Source organism: Dromaius novaehollandiae, chromosome 15, assembly GCF_036370855.1.
Source record: "Dromaius novaehollandiae isolate bDroNov1 chromosome 15, bDroNov1.hap1, whole genome shotgun sequence".
In the NCBI taxonomy this organism is placed as follows: domain Eukaryota; kingdom Metazoa; phylum Chordata; class Aves; order Casuariiformes; family Dromaiidae; genus Dromaius; species Dromaius novaehollandiae.
The window spans coordinates 22,864,902-22,874,179 of NC_088112.1; the positions used below are offsets into that span (position 1 = coordinate 22,864,902).

Consider the following 9,278-nt stretch of genomic DNA (forward strand, 5'->3'; position numbering starts at 1 on the left):
AAGATGTCTACAGAGGGTTTCTACTTGCTTCTCTCAGCAGGGGTTGTTTAGTGCAGGTTTATTTAGTTACTTCTCTTTTTCTGAACATGCTAAAAAATGGTGACTCTGATGTACCTCTTTCTGAGCACTTCAGTTTGAAGATATACCGTGTGAAAGTCCTCCGAAGGAGGAAAGCACCCTGTACAGTGAAAACTTCACTGGTAGCTCCATCTGGGTAGATAAAGGCTTGTTTTATGTCCTGAATAAAGTTGAGAAATCAATGGGGTTTTTTGGCTCAGTGTCTGAGCAGACAAACAAAATTTAAACAGGCATAGTAAAACCTTGGTAAAAAATGACTTGGACCTTAGAAAAAAAAATCAGTTTGAACTGAAAGAGCTTTTTGATGAAATTAAGATCTTGAAAAACTTAATTCCAACTTAATTTCAGTTGGTTCCAAAATGAAGTGCTTTGTTTTGCTATGGCTCTTTTAATCCTTCTCCTCTTTTTAAAATGACATTGATTTTTAAATATTGCTGTTATTAGAGTATTAAAATATTAGAAAAAATATTTTGGCAGTTCCAAAGAACATATTTTGAAAATGTCAGTTATCAAGTGCTGAAACAGTCCAGCATGATTAAAATTTTCCCTTTTTACATAATTAGAAATATGCATCAAATCTAATGTGACTCTTCATGACAACACCAGTCTTTTTGAAACTTTTAATTCTGAGGTGTTTTTAACTGGGTGTTTGTGGAAAACAAAGACTGGTCTCCTGGTTCTAGTCCATCTAGTGCAAGGGGAAAATTTGGCTGATTCTGTTCTTAGTGATAACAAAAGAAGGAACTGCTGTATTCCACCCAGATTTGAGCTACCTCCATTTCTAATCCTAAATCCTAGTGAATTATAAAGCCAACAGAGACCTTCCTTGGATTACGATGAGCTTTGGAGGTGAATAGAGTCAAATACATCGAAGAACCATCAGCATTATTATAATTCCTTAACAAGATGGCAGTGAAGGAATAGACTAATGTTACTTTGTGAGTGCTCAGAATTAGCAACAACTTCCAGAATACAAAAACTCTTTACTACTTGATAAATAAAGGGAAATGAACGTCATCTGTGGTCTCCTACTGCATAATTAAGCATAAACCTAAGTGTTTCCCATGCATAATGTAGAAAAATCCAAATGTGCAAAGGCAGATTGAATACTTTTTGGATGCTGAAGAAGCATATAGGCGTTAATATTAAGTACTATATGTTTACCTCCATAAGAGGTTTGCAACAAACTTCAATGAGTGAAAAGATGCTCTCTGCTACATGAAGTCACACGCAAGGTTGGGTCTGTGTCTCATGTGCCCAGACTGAATCTGCCGACTGACTGAGGAATTGTAGAGCTAGAGGGGAAAGCAGAAATGAGAATAGAAGGAAAAATACAGAAGACAAAATGTGGAGTGCGGGGCTGCTGAGTGACAGAATTAGAGAGAGGCTCTGCCAGGCACAGGAGGAAACCTGTATGGAGGAAAGGCAAGAAGTGAGTGGGAGGAGAGGAAGGAAGCTTTAAGAACTGAAGGACGGCTAGAGATAGGGGGGCGCGAGAGGCGGTGTAGGAAGAAATGATACAGAGATACATGTAGAACTGAGACTGTAAAGACCTCTCACAGTGATTCAGCCTATCTAGAAGGAAGGGGTATATTGCAGAGAGGCTTTCAGGGGGACAGGATGGGAAGAAACTTCATATGTTGCATTTTGGATAGTTTGTAGGCCTGGGAAGTGCAGAGAGATAAATTTGTAAAGAATTAATCACTGCAAGTTCCAAAAAAATAACAATGGGAAAGAGAAAACAAGATTTACAGAGAAACTCGAAAAGGAAGAAGCAGTAAGATTTGAAAGGGCATAAAAGTAAGAGGAAAAGGTTAAAGGAGAGATGAAGAAATGAAGGTTATGACCATGGTTAGAGGGAAAAAAAGAACGGTGCATCATCCTTAATGTTATGCTCGAAACTGCGGGGAAGCTGATGCGTCAGTTGCTGCCACATTCCCCCGCTGAGGGCAGAGCACGGGAAAGCCTGCGCGAAGGAGCTGGCAAGGCCAGAGGTTTCTCACCCCACGAGAAAGAGCAGCTCGTACAAGAAACGCTTTCTGGAGGCAGGCCACAAGCACAGCAGCGATTTGATGAGCCACACAGTTCCTTCCCACACGGATGGCCTCGGGAAGCTTTGAATTCCCTAATGCTGGGCACCAGTGCCATCTGCCAGGGAAACACACAGCTGACTAGGCTTGTTTCTCCCACCACGTCTCAGTACCAGACCACAAGCCATTTCCATTTATTTCTGAGCAGCCTGAGACTGCCAGACTCGCCTGTGCTCTGGGGAGCAGGCTGTTCACGAGGGCAGTCTCGGCCGGGAGCTGCGGCCGGTTCCTCCCAGCCCGCCGCAGGCAGCTCGTGCTCCGCGTCTGGCATCAGGAGTCTCTCCCACCTCCCGCAAAGCGAGGTGGGGTCGGCGCCGGTTGACTCGGAGTCAGAAGACCCTGACAAACTCTTTTCCAGACAAATCAGCAGTCACTAACGGGGCCACATATCTCGGTCAAACTTTGCTTGCCAGTCACACCACTTCCAATATTACAGCAACTCTGAACAGGACCTACCTGAAATAGTGTAGCAGCCCACTCACGTCCCGTCAGAAGGTGCATCTCTTGTCCTCATGCAGCTGAGCGATGCCTAGAGGAACAGAGACAGTCTGAATATTCTGAATATGCTGCTATATCCTTACAGTTACACATTTATACAATGAAAGTTCCTCTTGTTTAGGTATAACTTAAAACAGATCAGAGCAGGAGCCAGCCCTAGGTTATGCACCTAAAGCCAAATATTATGTTACCCAAATATTAAGCATTACCCACAAAGCTTAATTTCAAAGAACTTAGCACATTTAAAAAATTGCTGCGAGCCGGAGGGACTAGGATTGAATTCAGTTTGAAATCTCCGGGTAGCACTAGTGCCATTTTGCAGGTTTATGTAATGAATTTTTTTTTTCCTCCTATGGCAGTCACAAACGTGACAGACTTTGCAGGGATTAAAGGACGTAGATCCAAACCCAACAGGCTCAGGAACCCGTCGCACCAGACGGCAGCCCACGGCAGGGCACCCGCCTGGGACACGGCCACGCTTCGTGTCTCAAGCAAGCACAGCATCGCCCGTGGCTTGTGCAGGGCAACTCGCTGAAAAAAAAAAAACAAAAAACCAAAAAACAAAAAACATAATCATTTTCTCTAATTCCTCCACAGAGGATAGATACTAGGGAATGGGGGCACTCTGTAGTCTGAACAGATATGTTTGCCTTTAGCAAAGATGTCTCTGGGGTGAAAAACCTCTGACTGTACACGTACCCCCCCAGCCATCCCCGGAGGGACACGACAGGCAATCCCTCTCGAAGCTGCCCGCGGAAAGGCCGGGCCTCCCGTCTGCGTCCGAGGGATGCAGCTTTGAGTCTTCAGCTATTTATTCTGGCTTGCACTCCCCGCTCATTAAAATTAATTCACAAAGAACCTGATCACCATTTTTTTTTAACCAAAGGAAAGAGAGAATATTCCAGGCTCCTTAGCATCCCATTGCTTGCTCACCTTTCCCCAGGTAGTAATAGATAGGCATTTCACATCAGTTTCTCTTATTTGCAATATATTTCCATAACTCGTTCTCAATGCCTTTTATGTTCTGATTCTTTTGCACAATGACCGTTCTCCCATTACCCCTGTATGCTTGTGCTGTTCCTCTTCAGGCCCTGTTTTCACAGGGCTTTTTCTTTTCTTTCCCCTCCTCCCACAGAGCGTTTTTGGTTTTTTTCTGGTCACTCTTAAGGCACTAATAAAGGTCTCTTCCTATGAAGACGAGAACATCCGCCACGGAGTCTTTTTCTGAATGAGATTTAGCGCTCCTGACATCCTCAATCCTGCAGATTATCCTCCCGAAAGACCCCACGTTCTGTTTTTTGCATGAAAAGGCGAGTGTGTGCTGGAAACGGCAGCTCCAGAGCTCCCGGGGGCCGGGCAGAGTCGGCGTCTCCAGCAGAGCAGCTCGCTCGGCGGCTGGCGGGAGGACGGAGCTTGCACGAGCCCCATTTCCACGATTTTCCTCTTTGCCGGAGACGCACTTTCAGTATTATCAAGCCAAGTGCACGCGTGTTTACTATAAGCACAAATTAACAGGCAGGATGACTTAATTAGAACTAAACATTAAATTAATTGCTTCCTGTTTCAAACGCTTTGAAGCGAACGCCGTACTTGGACTTGTTCTCTTCCCGGTTCCCTTTCCCGAGCGAGGACGGGTGTTGGGGAGCGCTGGACGATCGTCTCCCGCCATCTTTCCCACACGCCAGGAAACCACACGTCGGATTTCTCCCCGCCGCCCGCCCGGCGTGGTGGAAGGTGGCCAGGGCTGGGCGAGGCGGGTGAAGCTCCCCGGGACGCCGGCACCTCGCGCCCCTCCGCCGGGGACGGGGCCGACGCCCGAAGGGGTCACGCTGCGCGGGACGCTGAGGCGGCGGCGGTTTGGCGGCCGTTCCTCGAGGAGCCAGGATCACCAGCGCAGACAGGAACACGCACACAAAATAGATAACGCATACAAAATGAAATAAGTAACACGGGGAGGGGGGCGAGGGGGCCCTTCCCCGCCCGGCCGCGGTGACATGGACGTCGCCTCCCCTCACAGCGCCGGGCCCGGCGGCTCCTCACCTCCGGCCCGCAGCAGAGGCGGCTCCTCACAGGAACCGCTCGCCTCGGGGTGCGTTCGGCCTCCGAGCAGGCCGAGTTGGTCCCGGCGGGAAGTTTTTCCTCAGAATCGTCCCAAGGGCTGGGGAAGGGGAGAGGCAGGCAGCCCGGCCCGGCCTGAGGCAGCGGAGATGGCCGCAGCGCGGCGTCGGGGTCCCTTCGGCACACAAGCATACGTAGGTACGTTTTACACGTTTTTGTGGGATTTAAAGTTACAGCTCACAGAAATAAGCCAGCTTACAAACCGATATTTCATTTTCTGTGAACAAAACCAGCTGGCATCACTGCTGCAGCATTTCACAGCCAGGGAATGCGAGCTGTGGGCGCAGAGCAGCCCCAGGCCTCTGAGCAAACCAGGGCCGGAGCCAGGAGTTAAAGCCCGCTGTAGCGCTGCGCCGTGTCCTGCCCGCAAGGCCCGAGAGGCAGAAATCCGCGTTCCGCCGTGGGGGGCCGGGGCACCTCGCCTCCCGCCGCAGAGCACGCGGCTTCCACAGACGCCTGCGGCCAGCGGAGCAGCGCTCCCAGCTCCGGAGGCTCCTTCCTGCGGCGTCCACGTGTGACGTTGCAGTCGCCGAAAAACGGAGAAGGACAACCTAGATCTCCAGAGAGTGACACAAAAGAAAGTTTAAAAAGCCTCACAGCACTTCTGCCTACAACTGATCTGAACTGGGAGAAGGCCCCGGAGCCAGGGGGGAGTCTGGCTTCCCGCGTTCCCAGCACGGACCTCGCGCAGCTGCCTCCCACCAGCGAGGAGGCTAACGAGAGATCGGGGGTTTCTACCTTAAAATTTAGGGCTTTATTGTACCTGGGAGACGTAACGCCGGGTGAGGACAGGCAGCCACAGGGCTTCGACAGAGCATAGGTCTGTAAGGGTGCAGACCTCTGCTAGATGTGGCCAGCAATAACAGTTTATTTATTATTATTATTATTTTTTTAATCTCATCCTGCCTGCTCCTCTCGTGCTGGTAGATCTTACTCTACTTGCTCCATCCCCACTTCAGAGACTCCCTTCACGGTCCAAGAAACCCTTTGAAGACGACACTACCGTATTTTGGAAAACAGACAGAAGCCAGTAAATGGCTCCGTTCACTATTTCACATCAACTGCAGTAAAGGTCCCAGAGCCAGAAATAACATAACAGTTAATCAAAAGGGATTAAAGAAAATGAACGCCACAATGCAAGATATTATTGAAGCAAAGAATCTGGTATGATTCAAGAACAAGCAATATCTGCAGCTATACTACTTCGCATAATAGTTTAGAATATATATTCACTGTCTTCATGCCAAAAACAATCACAATTTGCCTCAAGAGACAACGAGATTTCTCCCGCAGGCATACTGTTGCAGAACTGCCTAGCATTTTGTGTTGGCCACTGTTGCAAATTGGATATGAGACTAAATGGACCACCAGTCTGATACATGATAGAAATTCTTGTATTATATAGAAACAAGAGTCTGTGCTAAAATAGCATCATTAAATGATCAATGCTTTATTAGCAAACACGGAGCTATTTGTTCTCATGATTTTTATTTCTAACTTCTCTGAGAGCTGCAGACGGTCAGAAGAGTGATCTGCTGGCAGTCATGCCTCTGAAGGAAAACATACTTCCTTACAGCATTCAAACCCAAAGTGAAATTCATTTCCATCTAAAGGGCCAGCAGGACAGAACACAACTCTCATCACTGCTGAACATCTTTTCCCAGTGTTCTGCATTTCACATAGAATTATGGTGTTGCAAATGACAATAACAGACCAACTGCTTATTTATTTTAGGATGGAGTTTTGTGGAACACACTCCTGTCCAATAAATCTGCTTGCTCACTCAAGGTATCTCCATCAGACTTCAGCACAAGCACATAAAGATAAAAGCCTTTCAGTTTTCCTGGTTTCCTGTGTGCATAGACCCACAAAATGCATACCTAAAACAGCTACATAAAGAGCAGAGAACATCAGCATATCTGCACTTTCTATGAAAAATATGTGCCAGACTGCTTTCAAATTGTACCTCTTGGATTCCCAGCAAAGAGTCCACGGATGGCTCTAGTTTTTATTCAGCCATCTAAATGATCTGTTGTACTGTATATTACATGGAGTTTTCTCATATTAACAAAGGTCAGTAAAGTAGTTACTTTAAGTTAACTTTGTAGTTTCGTTTTCATGAGAGTCAAGATGGTAAACTTCTCTCATCTCTTCCGAATGTGGTATATCTCTTCTTTCCACTCATATTGTACTGCAACAACACCACCATTAAGAGAGTCTCTCTTCCTGTAATCCAGATGAAAGACAGAAATAAAGTCACGGTCACAGTGTTAAAGCAGGAAGATTACCCTGGAAAAGTAATAACCTGCACTTGCCTTGTTCTTCTAGCTTTTTCTAAAACATGCATTGCTGGCCACTTCGGGTGACAGCAAGTGGGTTAGCTGGAGCAGTGGTGTGACCACCAGTCATTCTAAAATAGAAATAGCTGAGTCCATTAAAATAGGTATTTGATTATAGGAAAACTTACAGGAGACAATAACATCCCATGGGAAGACTAGCTTAAGGAATTAATTGTTTCTTAATGTTCTTAAACAAGCTGAGCCTGCTTTTCATGTTGATACAAATTTGGAATAAGGGTTTAGGAGCTTATCTTCAGTAGAAAAAGACATGAAGAAAGGATGTGGGTAGTTAATTGCAATAAATGCTTGCTTAAGCCTTAGACCTCTAACTTTTTCCCAGCAATTACCAATACTCCTGGGACATTCTACCTACATTAAAGATCACTGTCACAGATGAACTTAAGGGTTGCTTCTTGTCCCACAGGTTCCACGAGCCAAGGCCCTGTACAGCTACCGTGGGCACAATCCCGGGGAACTGAGATTCAATAAAGGAGACATCATCATGCTGCTCCGACAGCTAGATGAAAACTGGTATTTGGGCGAGATCAATGGCATCAGTGGTGTTTTCCCAGCCAGCTCCGTACAAGTCATCAAGCATCTGCCGCTGCCACCACCCCTCTGTAGAGCACTTTACAACTTTGACCTAAGAAGCAGGGACAAAAATGAAAACAAAGACTGCCTGACATTTCATAAGGTAACATCACCCTTTCAGCAGCCAGCGGCTGGGTAGTATGGGTTGGGCGGTTTTTTCACTTTAGACTGTGTCATATCCTACAACTTTACAGCTCCATAGTATCCTTCTTTTTAAAATCCTAAAGCTCTCTACAAAACCAGTAAGGTTACCAAGCCCCACTCGTATATCAGACACTGATGTCAGTGGCTGAAAAAATCTCACACGTAACTTCCCTGAGGACACACTGATATTTATAAAATGAGGAGCATCTTGAGAGGGATGCAAGCACAATCCATGAGTAGCAATTTCAGTCCCTTGTTTCAGCTTCTCTACAAGGCTTCTCTAATCAGTCAGGAATGGTTGATAGTTGCAGTCTACCTTCGGTACCAAAACACTCCAGTGGTATCTTTAAAAGATGCTTAATGACATAGTAAAGAAAATTGCTTCCGAGTCTAGGGATATATTGTTTACACACCTTGAACATATTCAGCAAATCTATTAGAAGCATACATTCACAGAGTAATACCTGAACTTTTGCTGCATCTTTTTATTCCCCAAAGGTTACAGAGCTTTCATTTATCATCTGTTATGAGTACACAATTTTCCTGAGTAACTGCAGCTCCCAAAGTCTGCTCTCCCTACAGTATCAAAACAATGGAGCAGAGCAAAACAGAGAAAGCAGTGCCTACGGGCATCAGTCTCCTAACAGAAAAGTCACCTCTTCTTCTTCCCAGCTGGCAGCACAGCTCTGATGTTCTTCTAGCTCTCATTGATGGAAAGAGGCCTGAGAGGGAGGCCAGGCCAGGTGTCTCCAAGGAGCCAAGAGCTGAATGTGGGGTGGTCAGGGGACAAGAAAAATCAAATAGCCAAGAGCCAGCTGTGGTTTCTGACTAAGAAGGGGAGGAACCAAAATAGAAAAAACAGGTCTCAGATAAGCATCACACATCACCAGCAGCACTATAAAATATGGGTTTTCTCCTTGCTAGTGCAGACACACAGAACCTGGAGAGCCAGCAACCCTTTCTTTGTCATTATGATTTACTTATGAAGGGGAGGCACCTTCCTCAGTTTTCTCCTGTCTGGATTTGTTTTTTCTTTTTCACTTTGTCTTTGTTTCACTGCTTACTCATTCTGTTTATTTGCTTTAGGAGGCTGTGCTCATCTCCACTCCCACAGCAAAGTTCACACATGGAGAGTTAGCACACATCTAAAACAAACAGATGCTTCTTCAAAGAGGCAAGAACATCCTCCTATACCCATGCTTTGCAACACCAATCAGTTGCTGTATGAAGTGTTGAAAGATTGGAGCAGTTACTTCGGTAGCTTCCTTCTGCAATAACCTCGAGGAAATGCCAGGGCCAACACTGCATCTTCCTCCAGCTGAGCACAGTACTCCTGGATAACTGGCCAGCTGCAGGGGGTGACTAGGGAATCCCTCCTCTCTGCAAGCCATCTTAAAGAAATAATCTATGCTTCCTGGAG

At 46.1% G+C, this 9,278-nt stretch overlaps 2 protein-coding genes across 3 annotated transcripts in view; one reads left to right on the forward strand and one right to left on the reverse strand.

Moving 5' to 3' along the window:
- The window catches only part of PRELID2 (PRELI domain containing 2), a 64,988-nt gene extending 60,138 nt beyond the window's left edge, over positions 1–4,850 (reverse strand). Inside the window, exons 1-2 of one of the 2 annotated variants that reach the window (XM_064521194.1) lie at positions 4,707–4,850; positions 2,625–2,697 (exon numbers count right to left, since the gene is read on the reverse strand). In XM_064521194.1, the coding sequence (XP_064377264.1) occupies positions 2,625–2,669 (45 nt within the window). In that variant the 5' untranslated portion in view covers positions 2,670–2,697; positions 4,707–4,850. Of the gene's footprint in view, positions 1–2,624; positions 2,698–3,599; positions 4,403–4,706 lie in introns of those variants that run through there. The other variant, XM_064521192.1, reaches the window with a different exon arrangement.
- The window catches only part of SH3RF2 (SH3 domain containing ring finger 2), a 61,604-nt gene that overhangs the window by 16,666 nt on the left and 35,660 nt on the right, over positions 1–9,278 (forward strand). Inside the window, exon 3 of the mRNA XM_026118295.2 lies at positions 7,548–7,817. Coding sequence (XP_025974080.2) covers positions 7,548–7,817 — 270 coding nt within the window. The remainder of the gene's footprint in view (positions 1–7,547; positions 7,818–9,278) is intronic.